The following is a 21,519-nucleotide window of genomic DNA, read 5'->3' on the forward strand; positions in this document are numbered from 1 at the left end:
CTGCAGTATTGCTCTGTGAGGGTTCTCTTGATTGCAAAACGATCCAAAAACAAGCCACTTTAGTGTGGATAAATATTGGTTGACAAAGGAATGCAATTACCTTTCCAACACATTTTCTCCTCAAATGTAAGCAACATGTAATTAAAGTTTAGTTTCTTAATCAATTTGGTTAGCATTTTTCAAAAGTTGTTGTTTTAATTGTATACAACTGCAAAATAGGACTTGAATTCATTGTTCGATATAATTCAACTTTACTTTTACTACTTAATTAATTTTATTGTTTTATATAACTTGTAAAAAAAGTTGTTGTGACTGTATTTCACATAATATACACATACTCACAATTTGTAATTGTCTTTCAAATAGCGATGTTTCCACAATCCATATATTTTACATTTCCAGCATTTTTGTTTATTGAGTAACACCAATCAGTTTGTTTAATATTGGTAACTTTTAGGCTTGTTAATGTGCCAGTCAAAACCTATATTTTACATTTATGGAGGGGTTAACCTCCTGGTAGGATATGTAATCTTTGAGATATCCATGTAGCTCCGGGCATTAGACTCAGTCACTTGAATATTTATTTTGTGCCCATCGTCGGTGTAGTGGGGCATACACTGCATATTTGGAGGTTGCAAATGTAAAAAAAGAAAGTTTAATACAAACACACACATGCATGTAGGGATGTTGTGGTACAAACAAATCCAATGAAAAGCTTGTGTAACCTTTCACACTGCAACTAATGATCTTCAGTATCATAATAGGAAGTCCAACAAGAGGGGCGACAGACCCGGACTTTAGGCACAGTAAACAGGCATATCCACACTGGTTGGGGGGTATGGGGGGGGGGGGTGGCAGGGAGCGCCAGCCTGCGCGTGTAGATACCTCATGCTGAGCATGGAAATTGGCCCAGACAGCTCAGCCTATTGTGCGATGGCCAGGGAGCCAAAGGTTGCTTGTAATCAAATTTGAGGTTTTATTCCTCAGACTGGTGGAGAAGGCATAGCGGTCTGTCACATGATGAGTGTTAGCAAGTCTGCGCTATCTACTTTTGTGTAGTGAGTGTGTGTTAACATGCTTCATATAGACTCGTGGCTTTGATAGTCCCCCAAGGGTTTTTGTTTGGTGGAGAGTCATTTGTGCATATGACAGAAAGAAAACAGGAGCTAACCTAGCTATCTGTGCTTTCAATAACTGTATTTGTTTATTCTCTGACTAATGATCTACATGTGGTCAAGTTATTTTTATGTGATTACATTGAGGATGCTTGTTTAGCTTTTTTCTTACAGGAAAAAACATTCTTCTTCTTTAATTATACTTTCAGCATTGAATGGGAAAGTGTAGCTAAAGCTGTTAGAAGCACCTTAGAACTAACAACGCTCCTAAAAGCATAATTTATTCATTTATTCCTAATAATCATATATTTCTCTGTGTTCATCGACATTTAACATGTTTAGATGAACCAATCTCACGTGACTTGTGTGCCGATTTTAAAGGCATTGCTAAGAGCGTATCATCATTAAGATTCACCACTTCGTAATTAGCCAGATTCCAATAGAGCTCTCCAAGAAAGGGAGGTATAATTAGGCTATTCTCAAACAGTAGGTCTTGGAAACACCCTGAAGCAAGTTCATGTGAATGTATTTGATGTCCATCTCTTTTTAGAATTGGAGGGAAAAAAACAGGGGTCCCTTCATTCAAAACCCCCACAATGGCCCTGTTGAAAGCTAGCACTTTGCAGACTTGCTGAGATCCCTTTTCTCTCCTTTTTAACCCCACTAAAGCTCTTAAAAAGATACCGGCCCATTGCACACGCAATTGATATTCCACCACTCGAACTTAATATCGTGAATGGAGGGCCAAGCTCTATGAATCAAGGAGACAATGCGCTTAGCTTAGCAGCAAACTGGCACTTTGTGTGCGGTGTCTGTGCCTCAGAGGAGGAAGTTTCTAATGTGAGCCTCACAATTGTGTGTCTATAGAGTTCTAATGAGCTTCTGTATGCTGAGTGAATGGATGCTGGCCATTCACCATGAGGGCCCAATGAGCCAGCTCACTGCACACATTCACAATAGGATCCAGGGGGAATGGGAGTGTCTGTGTTGAGCAACTGCACTGCTTAGACAGTCCATAAAATATCAGCAATCGTATTACCATGATTCGATTAGAGTTTGTCCATATTAAGTCGGATACATTTAAAAACATCTTTTAACTCAGTTAGAACCCCTCTCTCCATGCTAAGCTTGTGTGTTTCTCATTCATGAAGTACAATCTACTATTTCGCTCCAAAGAGTGGATACATGTTAAATGCCAGCTTGCCTTTTAGTGTGTGTGGATGGAGCTTTTGCAAAACAATGACGTAAGACTGCCCACTCCTTTTTGGGGGGTTGTGCGGTAGTAAACTTAAGAAAAACATAAACGTACGTATCCATATCGCCTCTGCAACATGTTTAAAGTCAAAATCTGGAGTTTTGACATTTAACTGGATATTGTTTGCAAATGATTTAAACATTGAACAATGCTAATTTACCCCAAAAATATAATCTTCATCAAATTTAAACGGCTAGCAAGCAAAGTATACAATATTACACAAATCATATTGTGTATATGTGTATATATATCGTATATGAGAAGGCTGAAAAACATGACATTTTAAGTGAATAATGTTTTTTCACAGTTTCTCTACACTGTTACATATCAATTGTGATATTTTTGTATTACAGGATGACACTGCTCAATAAGTCAAAACTACATATCCTTACCATCAGGGTAAAGACAAAACATTGTTTATCCTTTGAGGCAATGAAGTTCATAGTCTATTCCATCTTGTTCTCTCACTATCTACCTTGTTCCTGCTTGCCCAAAACTGCAGGTCATCTAGTATTGATGTTCCTGGCATGGCCCATGGCCCACTGTCTGTTGTACCTCAGTACTGCTGCACCGTGATACTGTCTGCAATTCACTGCCATGTACACAAGATGGCACTGAGAGAACGAAAAAATCCTGTTTTGCAGTGAACTACATAATGAAATATTATAATCTTTTTGATTTCATTTATAATATAATAATAGCTCCTTGAAATCATTAATTACATTGTATATTACTTTATTTTACATTGCTTATTGTAATATTCTCAACTCAGTTCTTAGAAGTATTGCTTACTATCTGTTTTAGGAATTGTTTTGTGTTGTGTTGTTGTGGTAGTGACAACATAACATTATAGAAAATGTTATCATTAATCAACTTGAATTGTAATGTATACAGTTGTTGAATGTGGAGGCTTACTGCGAGAGTAAATATAAAACATAATTGAGCAGAATGAGTATTATTGAGCGGACGTGTAATGAATAGTTAGAGCCCACAGTTTTTAATTTGACTCATGAATGTCTGATCCGAATGACAGGAAAGGTCGATATAACATGGAATTATGCAACAAATGAATCCCAGGAGAGCCCTGTCTGAACAGACGAGCCAGTTTTTCTGCAGTTCATTCCAATCCTGGCACAGCGACTGCAAGTGGTTTCATTTTGTCTATGGCATTAGTATGTCTATACTGTATGGTGCAGTCATGGCCAAAGTGAACAAGCCTCTGAGAGCTTTGTAATGCATCGCCCATCTGGATCTTTTAGAGAGAGCACTGTTGCCCTGCCCTTGATCTGAGAGAGAATGTGTGTGCGCATAGCAGAAACGTGTTCGCACTGTGTGCCTTTATTACTTTTCGTTCTTGGCTGGGCACATGCTTTAATGACTCTTATTTTCCTGATGGCACTTTAGGAAATGACAACTTGTGGGCAATACAAAGTAATTACATTTCCTGTGTCGGTACCCAGAAGAAATCTAGTATTATTAATAATGAATAGAAGGTTGAAGCGGCCCTCTCACACAGCAGATGTGACACACTGCAGAGTCATGGTCTGCTTTTGTTTTTTTGACAACAGCCACCCATTAGCTTCACAGTGTGGATCTACGAACAACCTATGCGAATTGGAGAGAGATGGGGGCCTATTTGAAAAAAAACAAAACATCCATTTTGCATTTGTAATAATGAAAACAAAACATGTTATTGGCATAAGGGTAAACTGGATTGACGGGAAGGGGAGTATTGATGTAACAATTAAGTTGGTGTTGGAGTCCTTGGTAAGCAGCTGAGCACCACACAGGATATAAAACTGCATATAACTGTATATCCGCTGGCCTCTATTTATTAGCAGAATTAATCCGACCAGCACAGCCAACAAAGACTTTTCCAGTGATCCAGGGATTGGCTGGGGGTTTGTTGTGAACCTGGGATTGCCTCTAATCAGGCCATTATGAAAGAAGGCTTTGATTTATATCCATCTGGCAGTGAATGTATTAGCATTTAGCATTCATGGAAAATGTAGCAGTTTATCCTTGACTGTCTCAGGGAAAAAAAGCAAACACTAGTGTGGCATGGCCGATGATAAAACAGTTATATTTCAAGATGGTAATTGGTCCCATGGATGAAAAAGATGCAGGACGCAACAAATATTCAAAGCACAAAGCATCTGCGCTCTATAAAAAGCCATTAACAAGGCTGAGTCACACAGGCACAAGCACTCATTTTAATTCATCATCCACCTGCTGAAAAGCCAAATTATAACATTACCAAATGACTTAACTAATTATAGTACAAAACGGTTTGCTTACAGGAGGGCATAACTCTCATCTTATCTAATTTAAGCATTTAAAATTGGTTGTTGGAGACAGTTGGTATATTGACCTCTATGCTTCACACGAGAACAGATAAGACAGATGGTTTAGAGAGGAGTAAAGGAGGCCATCCACGTCAAAGTGGAACAACCATTACTGAACAGATGATTTTTCCCAGGCTATTTTCCAGCAAGTTACACTTACATTCATAAGACTCAAGATGATCATGATTGCCGTTTGACTTTGCCAACTTCCCTTAACCTCATCAAGGTGAACACACCAAAGAGGTTTAAATGCTTAGGGACTCCACCTGTGTATTGGATGAATGCTGGAACGTCTTCAAGCCAGCAACCCCTAATTTTTGTTGTATTTCTGGACCATTTTATATCTCCTGAGTGTAACAGTTGCCACACATTCTCAAAAGAAAAAGGGCAATAAGAGTGAGAAAAAAAGGATGAATGCATATTATCGCTGAGTCGTTAAAACTAAATGTACATACTTTGGTTTGACTATATATATAAGTTACACTAAGAAATAAAGTGTGAATCAGAAAGATAACATATTGCAGCGACTTCTCTTGATCAAGGATAATTGTGTGCTCTATCCCAATTAAGGGTCTTTTTTGATCAGCCTCTCTTCTGGCAACTGCACAAGGCTTTTCATATATCTGCTTTACAATACATGACTCCCATCCCATGCTCTCTTCAATAGCCCTCTCTGCAGTATATTTATTCACCCCAAGAAAACACCTCACTGCTCGAGTCTGAATAACATTACTGTCAGGGGCTTTCTTAAAACCCCATACTCCTGCAGCATAAAATAAGAGCCATTGAATCATAAAGTTTGAAAAATGTTGAATAACTAAGGTCAGCAGTGCAACATTTGATAGTATTCATCACAGGCCCTTACACATAATATTTTCATTAAAATCCAAACCAAGATATTTATAAGAAGTGGTGGAGTTTAAAGGCATTGACCCCAACTAAATTATATGTTTGCTCTGCTGTTCAAATTGCATTTTAAAGTATTTCAAAGGAAGCTCTCCATTTTATAAGCTTATAATATTAAAACAAATTTGTAAAATGAATCTCTGTCTTGGCGACCAAAACAGTCTCATATTAGTATTACAAAATACTAAGTTCATATCATCAATCAATTTGCCTAGAATAGCCTTTGTTTTCTTGTGCAAGTCCTTAAGATAATGGTCCTATACAAAGGCATGCACATACAACATTTTTACATTTATGGTAAGCTAGATCAAAGTGAGAGTATGGTTCCTAACTAACCAGAGTTAGGAAAAGGGACCACATTACTCCTGTTCTGGCTGCCTTACACTGGCTCCCTATAGAACACAGGATATCATTTAAAATTCTTCTTCTCGCCTACAAAGCCCTTAATGGGCAGGCGCCATCTTACCTTAAAGAACTCATTATACCCTACTGTACTACTAGGGCATTACGTTCCAAGAATGCAGGGTTGTTGGTTGTTCCTAGAGTCTCTAAAAGTACAATGGGAGCCAGAGCCTTTTCTTATCAAGCTCCACATTTGTGGAATCAGCTTCCAGTTTGTGTTCGGGCGGCAGACAGCCTATCCGTTTTTAAGAGAGCGCTTAAGACCTTCCTTTTTGATAAAGCTTATAGTTAGGGCTGATTAGATTCAGCCCCTAGTTTTGCTGATATAGGCTTAGTTTGTCAGGGGACACCTTACTTCTTCCTTCTCTCTGTACCTGTGTACTCTCATGTTCCGAATAACCCAGCTTCCCCAAATTTCTTTTTGGTGTCTATATCTACGCCGGGGTCCTGAGTCGTGGCTGATCCTGTTGCTGCAGTCCTGAGTCCTGGATCTTGAGTTGTGGCTCTGCCTGTTGCTGTGGTCCTGGATCATAAGTCCTGGATGGATATCCTTGTGGATTAATCTTCTTATTGTAGACACATGCATTTCCAAACATTTGGACTACCTATGTTGTAAATGTATTATCTTTTCAATTTACACACGGCATTTATTGCACGTCTGTCCGTCCTGGGAGAGGGATCCCTCCTCTGTTGCTCTCCCTGAGGTTTCTCCCATTTCCCCCTTTAAACTGTGGGGTTTTTCTCTGTAAGTTTTTCCTTGTACGATGTGAGGGTCTAAGGACAGAGGGTGTCGTATTGTCATACTGATATTCTGTACAAACTGTGAAGTCCACTGAGACAAATGTAACATTTGTGATATTGGGCTAAATAAACATTAATTGATTGATTGAGTATCCATTAACACTGACCTACTGATGTGGTTGTTATTTAACAAGTTTGGGTATTTTTTTGTAATTTTCTTTTTAAGATCCTCCCAGTTTACATCACTGTTAAACAGAAATTGGATCAAGTGTCTAACCAACCTTTGGACTACTTTCAGCAATATTTCCATTTGTTTACTCTTTTATCCAAAGCGACTTACATACTCAATACTGTGGACAATCCCCACAGGAGCAATTTGGGGTGAAGTGTCTTGCCCAGGGACACAACGACATGCTGACTGCAGTGGGGTTTGAACCTGTGCTCCCCCTGATCCGAACACCAACGCACTATACCACTAAGCCACTAAGCCACACGCCTCCCTCTTGTGCTGAAGATCCGGTGTTGTTTTGGTCCTGCCACTCACCTAGACCCTGCCTTCCAGAAAACTTCCTGATCCGAACACCAACGCACTATTCCACTAAGCCACACGACTCCCTCTTGTGCTGAAGATCCGGTGTTGTTTTGGTCCTGCCACTCACCTAGACCCTGCCTTCCAGAACACAAACAATCTTCTCATCATCTCTTTTTTATGTTAACTCTGGCTTTACTCCTGCTCGTCTTTGGTAGATAAGCTACAGCCAAGCTTAAGCATCCTTGAGTTGACTTTTCCTTGTGTTCTTGTTTACCAAGTGTAATACTTGTTTGTTCCCTAAGCTCCATGATTCATTTCCACTTGTGTGCCTGCCTGCCAGTTTGCATGCTTGCCCTGCTGCTCTCCAGTCCACCTCGTCCATCTGCTGTCATTAGCCATCCTTTCTGTTTAACACATCTTATACAGTAATGTTAGGAATGCATCTGGTAAAGTTCAACTTTTTACTTGTCAGCATTCTAAAATTGGGTCTTCCTTACACAGCATTTTCATATAGCAGAGGTTTTGATTTGTCACAGCATGTTAAGCACAGGTGTGACCAATATCATTACCTTCAATCCATTTAAGTATCCAGTTAGCCATGCCAATGAGCCAGCAGGCCTGGGAAGTGGTACACCTACATGGAGCGCAGCCACATATAATGTTATTAATTACTACTGTGGCTTTCCTGCTGTGACTTTATTAGTCGGGTGGGTAGAAGGGGGTATCATGCACCCCCCTGAAATATACTTTTAATCAGCTTTTCTAGATTGAAAAAATTGTGTAGAAAACGATTAGCTATGTTAAAAAGTTGAAAAATTGTCCCACGTATATTTTTTTCTCCCAAATTAGTGTTTATTTACCCTAAAAATCGAGTTTCACTCTTTTTACACCTTTCACTATATCTCAGCCATTATTGCAGATAACTGAACAAATAAGGTATCCAGATCCATGTTTTGAGGGTCAAGGAACACAATAAAACTATTCTTAAAGTGATCTAATGTGTCTGTGGCATGCTATTATGCCAATTAGTGCCGCCATTACAAGAAAATAGCATTTTAGTCTTGTACCAAGAACGATGTATTTTGCACCGACACAGAAATATACTTATAATCAGTGTTTCCGAAGTGGAAAAAGTATGTAGAAAATGATGAGCTATGTTAAAAATGTTGTCTGGATGTCCCACATGTATTTGTTATGCAAATTTGTGTCACCATTACCAAAAACTGAATTTTCACACTTTTTACTCTATCTCAGCCAATATTGCAGATAAATGAACAAATAATGTGTCTAGACCCATGTTTTGATGGTCAAAGATCACAATAATACTATTCCCAAAGTGATCACATGTATCTGTGGCATGCTATGCAAATTAAGAGATGCCAATATTGCAGTACAGTAAGTGAACACGTAAGGTGTCTAGATAGATGTTGTGTATTTAACCAATATTTATTTGTTTTGTAGCCTACAGCAAGGCTCAAACATCATAATATAAGTATTGATGTGACTACTCTTTCCCATTCCACATAAGCAGTCAAGGTTTGGCTCTCCACTATCTGATTAATACTCAATCATCGTTTTCAATGCTATCATCAGAGTCAAATTCCTCTTCCTCTTCCTCCTCGTCTTCCTGTTCACGCTCTGTCGTGTCCAGGAGATCAACCAGGGAGGTTGGCAGGACAGGACCACAGGACCACACCGGTCTCAACATTCCACCAGTCCTCATCCATCCCTGCTCCTCATTATAGAGGTTTGGTTTTTCTAAAATGGATTCATCAGCTCGCTTGTACAGGGCGACTCAATGGTTCACACGTTGGACGTGCGGCTTCAGAGCATCATAGCATGGAGGAAGGCGAGCCAGGTCAACCTTAGATTTGGCAGTGAGATTATCGTCTTGCCCCACCATTTTGCACAGCAACTTGGCACGGACTACGTCCACTGAAGACTCACGACTCTCTCCATATAACAGACAGGTGAATTGCTCCAACTGCTTCAGCACCTCAGGCTTGACATTCCAGTTGTCACCGAGTTGACTGAACGCCCTGTGAAACTTCGGGTTCTTCTCCTGCTTTTTCAAGGGCCCCACCTTCCCCTTCCCTTTGAAGGCACCGGTGCAGTCTTCTCCGCTGAACACATGGAATCCAAGAAGTGTGGCACAGTAGTCTTCTCCCAGGGATTCTGCGAGCTCAGAGAGGTTGAGAAGTTGTCTATGTTTCCCTGACCCCGTATCCAGGTATATAGTCAGCCTGATGGCATGAGCGTGGTAAAGAAGAATCACAAAGATATCTGTGTCAGGTGTTCAGACTACAGCATTCTTGTACCCAAGGGCAGAGTTGCTTTTTGTTGTCATCATTTGTGAGAAACATCTTGAAGTCATATGGCTTCCTGGTTGCTGGTCCAGCCAAAATGATCTTATCTGAACTGCCACGTCTCAAGCTCTCCTGTGCTTTGATAGATCCTGGATGGTAACTGTCAGTCGAGAACAAAAAGTGCTTTTTGGCCACCATCTGATCAAGCACTTGTAGGCATATCTCCCCACAGGTTGGTGGAAGGTTGGTGAGGACATGGAGCAGGGCCATGCCATCCTGAATGAACAGGGCATCCTTAGGGTATGGCAGATCCTTTGGAGTGGTGTCCGCCAGAATGTAAAGAAAGGGTCCAATCATAACCACATGATGGACAAATGTATCTGGCCAATACCAGATGATGGGTAGGGCTTTCATACAGACACCAAGATCAAATGTATTCAGGACCCACCTCTGATCCACCTCATCAGTGGCAAGCTCAGAACGCTTCAGTAGCTCACGAACAACTGTATTGTCAGTGATTGGTTGATGGATGGGCGTGAAGTAGTCCACTGTTGATTTTCTGAGTGGAGGAGTACCAGTTGCAGAGGTGAAGCCCCCTAGTCCAGGCACAGGCTGCTGTCCATTGCTTCCGATGTACCTGATAAAGAGCCAGATGTAGTACACTTGCATCTCAGTTACATATACTGTGTCATTCTCTGCTGGCGGTGTGAATGATGAGCCATCATTAAACTTTGTGTAGGCGTGAGTGAAGTGCAAGGGTGGGAGTGTTTCTGGTGTGTTGACTTTCAGGCTACGCTGTTGCGACTTGTCGATGACGAGTAGCATTCGGACCTTGTTGCTCTCAAACGCAGGCTTGACCACCTGGACCATGATTCCCCCAGCACTGTTGACAATGTTGCTGCCGTGCACACTGGGCGTGGTTTTATTCAAATTGTCCCACTCACAGTGGAATACCATGTTTCCCTCTCCTATCACAATTGCGGATGTCCGATAGGATGAGACTTTGTCCAGGACCTTTGCCAGGGCAGTTTCCAACTCCAAACCAAATCCGTAGCTCTCCGAGTGGCCAAGTCTGTGTAATATTGTGGTGAGCTGCTTGCTTCTGAACAAGTGCCTGACAGTCACACAGAGTATAATGTGTTTTGGTAACTTCCATTCTCCCTCTGACACTGCACGGCACAGTTCTTGCCCAATGGAGAATACCAGGCGCTTCATCTTTTCATTCGTCTCCATGTCTTCCTTGTCAGCCATAACCATGCTGAGAAACCGGACGAGGTCTGTGGGTAGGAGGTTTTCAGGAGTGAGCTCCATGTCGTCAGCTGTTGGCGGCCACTGTAGGTCTTTGGACTCTCTGAAAGCCTGCAGAATATTCTGGCGGAGTAGGAGAGCAACGTTTTTGTACTTGTCTGTGGTTCTGAGAGTGTAAGCTCGTGCAACGGCATTCGATACCGTGATTTTACAGCTGTACACCAGCCAGAAAGAAATGGCATCAGCATTGTCATGGTCAACTCTCGTAAACTGGATATGCTCCTAGATTGGATCTTTCTGTAGCCGTTTCAGGAGTTTCTCTGAGCGATAATTTGTGTTCTCGTACCCATTCAATTTCAGCTCTTCCACATACAGCAAGCGCAAGGAAGATAGCTGTAGGACCTCAATTTGCTGGACTACATGAGTTCCAATGTGTTCCAGTACTGAAACAAATGCCTTTTCATGGGAGGCTGACATGAAAGCTTGGTTTGTATCCTTAGCTCCTGCTTTAAGAATACTGCTGCGCTCGTAGTTGGCTAATGCTGTGCGGAAAGATTTAAAGCACGACTGATGGTGTTTAGCCTCACAAGCAAAGAGGTCTTTGCCCTTCACTTGTCTTTGAAGTCAAACTAGACCCATTTTCTCAGCCCGTGATTCTATTTGCTCCCATGCATTTTCTTTGTTCTTATAAGATGGGAAGTATTCAGGTCTCTCAGTTTTACAATGACCATCTTTGATCTAAACTTTGTCGCAACTAACTAATTTTAGTTCGGGTTTTTTTTGGTGTGAACCCAACTTTTTTGAACTATATCGGAACTATTGTGGGAAAAGTACTCCGGTGTGAAAGCGCCTAAAGACACCCTGTTATACAATCAGAACTTTTGAAAATTATAACAGATGTTCTGAGAGCAGCCATCATGTTCCACAGTTTAACCTGTTAAGCCCTGGGCCTATTTTTCAGGCCTCAGGCTCGAAAATGATATGCCCAGAATGAATGATTATATCTTCACAACTAAAAGGGGTATATGAATAATATTTTTTATCAAAGCAATGATACAATAAATAAATCTATCACTACATATTTAAAAAAATGAATGCCATTTTAGTTTTTTGTTACTTTGTTCTGAAAACTGAACCTGCTGCTCCTCACAGAGAGAAGAGGGAAGAGGCTGTGTGAATTACTTTACATTGTGGATAAGGGTGGATAGCCCCCATTGTTCTGTGTGTCAAAATGAAAGACAGCTCACACATGCAACTAGACATGAGTCTAGTTGAGTTAGCTACTTACCTTGTTTGTTTGAAGGTTGATTGTGTGTGTGTATCCAAGTTAGCTACTTGTTTGTTTTTGGCGGGAAACATTTTTCACTACTGCCAGAGCTGTATGCCACAGATACATGTGATCACTTTGGGAATAGTATTATTGTGATCTTTGACCATCAAAACATGGGTCTAGACACATTATTTGTTCATTTATCTGCAATATTGGCTGAGATAGAGTGAAAAGTGTGAACATTCCGTTTTTGGTAATGGTGACACTAATTTGCATAAAAAATACATGTGGGACATCCAGACAACATTTTAACATAGCTCATCATTTCCTACATACTTTTTCCACTTCGGAAACACTGATTATAAGTATATTTCTGTGTCGGTGCAAAATACATCGTTCTTGGTACAAGACTAAAATGCTATTTTCTTGTAATGGCGGCACTAATTAGCATAATAGCATGCCACAGACACATTAGATCACTTTAAGAATAGTTTTATTGTGTTCCTTGACCCTCAAAACATGGATCTGGATAGCTTATTTGTTCAGTTATCTGCAATAATGGCTGAGATATAGTGAAAGGTGTAAAAAGAGTGAAACTCGATTTTTAGGGTAAATAAACACTAATTTGGGGGAAAAATATACGTGGGACAATTTTTCAACTTTTTAACATAGCTAATCGTTTTCTACACAATTTTTCCAATCTAGAAAAGCTGATTAAAAGTATATTTCAGCGGGGTGCATGATACCCCCTTCTACCCACTAGACTATATAGCATCTTTCTTGTCTATAATAAATCAATCTTAAAGTTTTCCCCTAAATGCTACTTACATTTTTTACTTCAAATGTTGTCGTCAATGTAGTTAAGGAGACACGATTCAAACTGTAGAAGAACTACTTGACTCAAACCCAGGTATATTTCATATTGATAATGTATACTGTATGATTGATTCCCTGTGGACAACACTATGCGTTTGCATGTTCTACTGTGCACTGTACACTATTTACATTGAACTGGAATTATTACATAAAAACAATTCTACCTATATTGCACCAAATCACAGTTATTTCCAGACAAAAAAGAATATAGTGAGTAAATTATTAGTCTTCTCATCTCCGGCCACAAGGGGGCTCAGTTGTCCCGCTTTCTCTCTTTCTCTCTCACCCCTCGACAGGTTTCCCTCCCCTCCCTTCCCCTCTTCTCATACTCCACGCCTCCCTCAGTGGACGCAGCTCTCATTCACACTGCTGTAGGAGCGTCTGTGCAGCTGGTGAGGCAGCGGCAGCTCGCTTTGTGCATCCCCTGTAACCCACCTGTGCCGCGGAAGGTGCTGATGGAACAAACCTTACGTTACATGGAATAATTTCTACTCTGTTACATTTGCCCTCTTCTATCCGGATTTGCATCATTGGCATCTAAAGTTGTGGCGATGCCTCCGCTGAGCATCTGGGATTGGTAATCTGCGTGAGGGGGATACATCAATCGCATGTGATTGAACAACACTGTTTCTCGGAAGTGGACAAAACATGGACTAATTTGTTTTTTTATACATTCACCATGGGATTATTACAGTTATTTCTGGTTCTCGGCATATTCTGCGCCTCCTCAGGTAGGACACAGGGCTGTCACTGATTGTACAGTAACCGTCTCTTACAACATGTAGCCGATACAATGAGATACAGATAATAATAATAATGTGACGTTTTGCATAATCTGTTATAACCTTTTCAGACATTATCAGACCTACTTGATCTTGCAGCATTTTACACAATACAGTAACCTTCCATCTAGCTGAGATAACAAAATCACAGGTGTCCTTGCTTACACTTAACAATGACAATCTTGTTTTTGTGTTTGCAAATTAGTTGTAGGTTTTGGGGTTGACCCTGCCCTGCGCATCAGCGTGTTTGATGAACTAACGCTTGGAGAAGGCTTTGATGGAGTTACTCAGGTCCAGGGCTTCCACAGCGAGTCTAGGGCTTTCCACTTCCAAGGTACAGTAACACACACTCCTTGTTTTTTGATTATACATGGAAATAAAATGTGTCCAGGTGATGGGATCTGCATGTGAAGCAAAGCTGAGCAAACTGCTTTGGATGAAAATGTACTGCCAAAAACACTTGTCCTTGTAATATGTTGTTTACATGTAGATCACTTGTAAGTCTAACAGGATTTAGCCCTATAAACAACAGGTCAGCTCCTTATGAGATGTGTACATCTCAGATCATCTCATAATGTTGTAGTCCTAATGCTTGTATATGATTTGCACAACAAAGAGACTGTCAGCAACAACATGCAATGGATTTGCAGTTTTCTTCTATAACGGGACATAGCTTGGGGGCCCTAAGACTGCCACCTGCATGAACAATAGGCGATGTTAGGTCTTCATGAGAAAGTGGGACGAGCAGAGGGGGAGACATGGGTGAATCACCCACAGAATCATGGAGAGATTTAGCATAATCAGATTAGGCAGGAACAAAACCCTGCCTTCACAGAGACGTATTATGTGAGTGAAGGGGCCCCTCGCGAAGACTTTACCCAATGGGAATCTTTCTGGAGTGTTAAAGCAGTCCAAACACTTACGCTGTAACCAAAATATGAATGGGTAGAAGAGTGAGTCCGATGTCCCTGTTGTCAGTTGTACGGCAGTGTGTAGTCTAAATATGTTGTAGATGGAACTCAATGAAAGGCACTGGGCAAAATGGAGTTGTCAAAGCTGCCGTGCTTGACTTTTGTATGCACTGTTTTGCCACTGTTACATCTCTGTCATTTGATGTCAGCCTCTCATTTCAATCCAAATGAGACTGTTAACAGCCCCATCACAGGGATGGAGATGTGTATCGTAACCCAGCCAAAAGTAGCAACAGGGAAATTGCTTTTGGCTCCCCAGATCAGTGGCAAAAGCAAAGACGTGGCAGCATTCAAATCTTCACAAGCAGGATCTCAACATAGATCACATAATGAACCGAACTGTCGATGTTGTTTTGGGACAGAGAAACACCACAATCTTTTGTCGACATTTTTCCTCTTCCCTCCTCCTTCGTGGATATCTTCTAATCTGCCTGCACATCCGCTGAGACAGCAGCACTTCTGCATGGAGCAGCAACTCCAGCATCTCTGTGAAGGCAGGCCTCTTGATGTCCTCTGTGTAGACAACACTCAGAAGTGCTCTACACAGGCAGGTAGCAGGAGGGAGGGAGAGAGACAACAAGGAAGAATTGAGAAAGAGAGAAACAAAGACAGTTATAGAAGCTCCTGCAGCTATAGTCACGAATAAAAAAACACGACCGGCACCTCTCCCTCATTACGCTATCTTATTTCCCTGCATTACTTTGCTAAGTACATTCAGTAACCCGGGTGGAGAAGGCGCCGTGTTATTTATGGCAGAGCTCGCCTCCATCCTTCATTTGGGATGTCTGTGTTAAGTCAATGATGTTGGGTGAGGGGCAGGCTGGGAGAGGCGTACCGGGGAAGCAGACCTGGGCCTCTGCTTGCTTGTGATCGGAAATAGACATACAGTAGAGATGCATAAAGACGGAGGGAGATAGAGGGAAGGAAGCCGAGAAAGAAAAGAGGAGCAGAGCTGCCTGCCAGCTGTTTGATGGACTGAGCTGATTCCGCATGTACTGATGCTTGGCTGGCTGGGACCAGCAGACAGGCCTACGGTGACATTCCGACGCTCATTAGATAGCAGGGTGAACATATCCATGAATGTCCCCTCCACTGCCTGCCTGCCCAGAGGGAAGGCTGTTATCTCTGGATAGAGGCAGGAGGAGGGGAAGCTGCTGAAAGAGAAGAAGCAAGGGGACAGTGTAATTCACAGTAAAGATATGAACGTATGCGTATAAGCAATTTGGATTCTCACCTTGCTGTTCCCTATATTACTGTCTGCCATGGTATGGTTTATGTGTCTGAGAAAGAGGATAGCAGTGAGCAGTGTGTGTGTGTGGGGGGGGGCATTGCTGTTTAGTGCACCCCTGCTGATGCTTTTGAAGGTAGCTGTCAGCGCTACATTGCATGGCATTATGGGTGGTGGACCTCAGGGATGGACATAATAGAGAGGCAGCAGAGAAAGGCCCCCGGGCTATGCTCCTCTTGTATCCTGATGCCAGGTGATACTAAGCCACGCTACAGAATTACCACATCATTAGCACTACCCCCACTGGTTTTAATATCTAGACATCCAGATTTCTATCAGTCTCTGTTTAAAAAAGCACAGGGGCCACACCCAAAAGCACTCCCTTCCCCCAACACACCAACCCTCTCTCCCTCTCAGGCTAGAAGCGTATGGTCCAAACTCATTCCAACTGCTAACAGCCCAATTGCGAGAAGCATCCTTTCAGCTGCAGCGCAAAACTCCCCTGTAATTGTATCTGTGTGTGTACGTGAACCCTGTCAGAAGCATCTTCTTGCTCAGACTGTTTGAACACCGCTAGTGAGGTGTTTCTGTGTATGTTGTCGTGATTATGTCCCTGACTGCAGCGACAGTGAAGTGTAACGGGATGGAAGAGACTCATTTATAATACAGCAACATGGTGTGTGTGCAGGAGGGAAGGACAGGGGAGACTATGTTGGAATGTGAGTTTGTTATCCTGCATTATTATGTGTGGAAAAGATAGAAGTGTTTGAACAGGAATGACAATCGTGTGTTCCCACTGTAGGTGATACACTTGATTGATACACTGGACTATTGTGATGTATAGGATGCGATGCAATGGATGGGAAGGCAGTTTAGTCCTGTAAAAACAAGATTCAGGCGTCTATATGAGAAAGCAGCGTCTGTACACTCTGATCAATTGTATTGAGCAGGTTCAGGCAGAGAAGTTTTTTTTAGCAAACTCAACGCTTAAAGGAAGGACAAGAAAGCAAAATGAGAATTTACCTACAGGAATCAATAAGGTAATTAACACTGACAAAAGAGGTTAGTGTTACATTCATGCTTGACTTGTACGCTCTCTTTATACTGTCAGGTGCTTTGGATAAAAGCACCTGCTACCAAATGAATCACACAGTGCTCCTGGCGACCATGTTTAATGTATTTTACCATTTGTCTCGAATGGTGCATTTAAAGTGCATTGCACAACATTAAGTCCACAAATGTAATAAAGCAGAACATAATGTAGAAAAATGTGCTTTTATCATGCAAAAAGACTCGATAAAGCTCTGCCTATGGGGTAAAATGTACACAAATAACTTTTTTTAAGATGGCATAGCAATTTAGGATTTAAAACTATAACCTCTATGAATGATGGTGCCACGAAAGAGAGCAATTATAAAATAGTGGTCACAATCATTGAAGCTCAAGCCAAGATATTCTGACTACTAATCCCTAATATGAGTCAAGATCCAAAAATAGCTAGCTAAGCAAGGTTGTTCTTGAAATTCAACTTAAAGGTGCTCCAAGCCATTTTTACTCTCATTAAGCTGAGTTAATGAGTGCATTTCTTAAAACAGGACTCCAAAAAAAAATCTAAAAACATCGAAATACATGTGAAGTCAAATTATTTTTCACAGTGACCGTTCACATTTTTTTACTTTATCGTAAAGACAATACTGACTTTAGCCTTTAGTACATCAAAGGATGGCTGGTTGCTGTAATTGTTCCTCCTGTCCGGAGAGGCTGCAAAGACATTGTTAGGATTTCAATGTAATAGATGGGAATGATGAAAACAACAGTCCTTGCTCTGTGTAAGAATTCACTCTAAAGTTTATATGAAGTCAGTATTTCTGCAGTCTGCGTCAGACAAATCAATCGGCTTTTCCAGAGTTACACACTTTTTAGTGTGAAATTCCCCCTATGAGCCTCCATTGACAGCGTCTCTCTGACTTGCCTCAGTGGAATAGCGTAACAAAGTGAGAATTTGGTTCTGAAAAGACTGTCATTTTTTAAAGTACCTGCTTTGTGTCTCACTTTAGTTTAATCTGAACGTAAGTATTTTTGCACAGGATTATGGATTTTGTCCCCTATCTCTTACATTACAAATACTTCCTTCTTTTTGTGTTTGGTTCAAAAAGAGGGATGTTAACACTATGGTATCAGGATACACTTGTTAACCTTAATAGAAAGCTATAATGAGTTCACAGGCTTATGTTTCCAGTATTTTCTAGAATAAATGGAAACTTAATTTTCTGTCGTATTTTATGAAGATTCTATGATTCTTATGATATGAATTGGGCAAATGTTCAAATATTGGAACGCATTTCAGATCTTGTGAAGGAGAATACTTGAGTGACAAAGTGGCGATCTTGTGGTGGAATATTAACAGACACACATCTTCGTCTAGTTAACAAAGAAATGGTAGAGCACATTTTGTGTCTTGATATCTTGTTGAAAAAAAAAAAGTTTAACTCCATCTGATTCAGCCAGCTCTACCCTTTGGTTGACATGTTATGCACAAAACAACCTCTAGATGTCACTGTGGTTCGAACAGAAAGCCCTTCAGCTGGCTTACACTGAGGAAGTTGGCATGTTAAAAATTACTGCTGAAGAAATCACTCTTTTTAGTCAACTTTTGTAAGGTAACCATATCATTTTTGATATATCTTAGTGTCTGAGCACTGACTGAACATAATTACATAACTTGATGCACAAAAAAAGTTTTAACAAGGGTGTAATTTTTATTTTTTTTAAAATATGCTCAACCAACCGGTCGGATTGGCCTTCATATTGTAAACTAGCAATATGACTTTTTCAGAGTTTCAGAGATGTTTTCCAATAAAGTATGGTAAAAAAAATAGCTAGATTCATGGTAATATTACTACATCTAGTACTGCCTTATGAGTCTCAGAGTGAAAGAGTGATAATAATTTATATAGCACCTTTCATCCAAAGTTGCACACAGATGAGCAAGTTAGGCCAACACAGGATATAGACATTTGCTGTTAGGCCAGTGGTTTCTTGCTAGGCCAATTCAGCATATACAGTAAGATGAGCAAGTCTTTTTTTTATTATGAAAAACACTTAAAGGTGGGGTAGGTAATTTTGGAGAAACCAGCTCGAGTGCGCTAGAATTTTGAAAATAAAAAAAATCTGCCACAGAGCCCCTCCTCCAACACACACGAACGCGCACATGACCAATGAGGGCAAGAGATAAGTTTGTGCACAGATGGAAGGCTGACAGGCAGGTAGGCCATCCAGTTATTTTAGCCGGGCCGGCTCAGATGATTGGTCGTGCTTTTTACAGTACTACGGCTTCCACAGATGACATTGTTTTATTGATTTTTTTGTCAAAGCACTTAAGATATTCATTGCTATCGGGATGTTAAGAGCATTCCATGGAATATAACAAAAAGTGTATCTCGAGCCGGTTTCTCAAACTTACCTACCCTACCTTTAACATTACTTTTTTCCATTTTTTTTTTTTACAATTATAATTTATTATTTTTTATGAATATATCTGGTTGTATATATTGCTCATTTTCCATAAAATATTTTTATTTATTTCAGTTTGTGTTTTATTTTAATTTGATGCATACAACTACTGTACTGTAGGGGTGTAACGGTACACGTACCCGTACCGAAATTATTCGGTACGAGCCCTTCGGTTCGGTACAGGTGTGTACCGAAGTGTACCGAACGAATATAACGTTAAACGTAAAAAATTGAGAACGTGAACAACTTTTTGGAAGTAATCTCAGGTGCTGCGTCGCAGCATTCAGCGTAATTTGCTCACATTGGGTTCAACGCGTCATAGAGCGAGCAAGTCATTTCATTGGATGAGAGGCATTCTATGAGAGCTGGTCAGAGGGATGCGTTCAAATGTAGTCAGTAATTTGAGCAACTGTCGAAAATTAATGGCGAACGCAGATAAAGTTGAGCTCGAAAATCCTCCAGCATCATTGAAGTCTCCGGTTTTGGGAACATTTTGGTTTCGCAGTTACGTACAAGGATGACGGACAAAGACAGGTGGACCGAACCAAAGCTGTTTGTCGGCATTGTTCAACTAAAATTGGTTACGCGGCTGGCAATACATCAAACTTGCACACTCTGGAAAAGGCATCACCCGAACGTGAATATCACCGATACCAAAAGAAAAAAAGACTGAAGTGCAAACCCAACTCCCGCTAGCCACTCGCAAAAAGTTCAGACCGAGCCAAAGCTATTACAAATGCCAAATATCCTTATGTTATATATCCCATGTTAGCAAAGCGCTACCTGGCTGTATCTGCTACCTATGTCCCTAGCGAGAGGGTGTTCTCCACAGCAGGAGACATTGTTAGTGCCAGCAGATCTGCCCTTTCGGCAAGCAATGTGGACAAGTTCATTTTTCTTTAAAAAAACATGAAAATACAATGACAAGCAAGTCCTAATGTCAAACTGGCTGCTTAGGTGCTAGTACAGTTCAAATACAGATTATTTCAGTTCATCGAAATGCTGCACCTTAATGTTCATTTTATTATATTTTGTATTTGAGTGAATATTCACAGTTTAATAATAATTAAAAACCCAAAACTAATAGTTTATGTTTTGTGAGTACTAGTACAGTAAAGTTCAAATACAGATTATTTCAGTTCATCGAAATGCTGCACCTTAATGTTTATTTTATTATATTTTGTATTTATTTGAGTGAATACATTATTCACAGTTTAATAATAATAAAAAAAATATAAATATATGTTTTGTGAAAAAAAATTCTGCTGTACCGAAAATGTACCGAACCGAACCGTGACCAAAAAACCGAGGTACGTACCGAACCGAAATGTTTGTGAACCGTTACACCCCTACTGTACTGTATATGATGATTGTTGAAAATGCACTTTTACCATAGAAGGCCAGCTCGACCAGTTTGTAGCAGCGGCGTAGCTGTGGGTGGGCCCGGGTGGGCCTGGGCCCACCCATATGCACGTCTGGCCCACCCACAGCCAATCAGCGCTTCATAGCGCAGAGCCGAGAAGCCCAGAAGGAAGTGCCACAAACTGCAGTTCATCTAGTGGCCGACAGGGGATGAATGCAAAAAGGAGCAATTCCCATAGACCCCCATGTTAAAATGCCCAACTTTACAGCAGAAATAAACATGTTTCTAGCCTGGATCCAATCAAACTTATTCTGGATATAGTTAGATTCCACCTTCATGACAATGGAATAGGGAGTGCATTTTTTTTACCGTGAGTTTTTATAGTAAGTAGCCTAAAGTAACTTTTGCCGTGAGTGAATGAAAGTATTATTTCTTCTTGAGGTCTGCAGTTTAGCGTGTACACATTTGCTGAATATGAAAACACTCAGTGTGTGCCCACTGTGCGACTGTCAAGGATAAACAACCTGTGCCCCCGATATATGTTGTATGTATTATTGCTACACAAACATTACATTGCAGTTTAAGTGTCGCCAACTCCGTTTAAGAGATCTCTCCGCCGTCTGTGTGCGAGGGGGCGGGGCAGTTTACACACACGCAGCTGCTACA

General features: G+C 40.9%; 1 protein-coding gene across 1 annotated transcript in view; it reads left to right on the top strand.

Moving 5' to 3' along the window:
* The first annotated feature begins 13,342 nt into the window (after nucleotides 1-13,342).
* Nucleotides 13,343-21,519, top strand: part of nell2a (neural EGFL like 2a) — a 91,035-nt gene continuing 82,858 nt past the window's right edge. The window contains exons 1-2 of the mRNA XM_034218737.1: nucleotides 13,343-13,727; nucleotides 13,984-14,112. Coding sequence (XP_034074628.1) covers nucleotides 13,676-13,727; nucleotides 13,984-14,112 — 181 coding nt within the window. The 5' untranslated portion in view covers nucleotides 13,343-13,675. The remainder of the gene's footprint in view (nucleotides 13,728-13,983; nucleotides 14,113-21,519) is intronic.

The sequence above is a fragment of the Gymnodraco acuticeps genome, unplaced genomic scaffold (assembly GCF_902827175.1).
Source record: "Gymnodraco acuticeps unplaced genomic scaffold, fGymAcu1.1, whole genome shotgun sequence".
NCBI classification, from domain to species: domain Eukaryota; kingdom Metazoa; phylum Chordata; class Actinopteri; order Perciformes; family Bathydraconidae; genus Gymnodraco; species Gymnodraco acuticeps.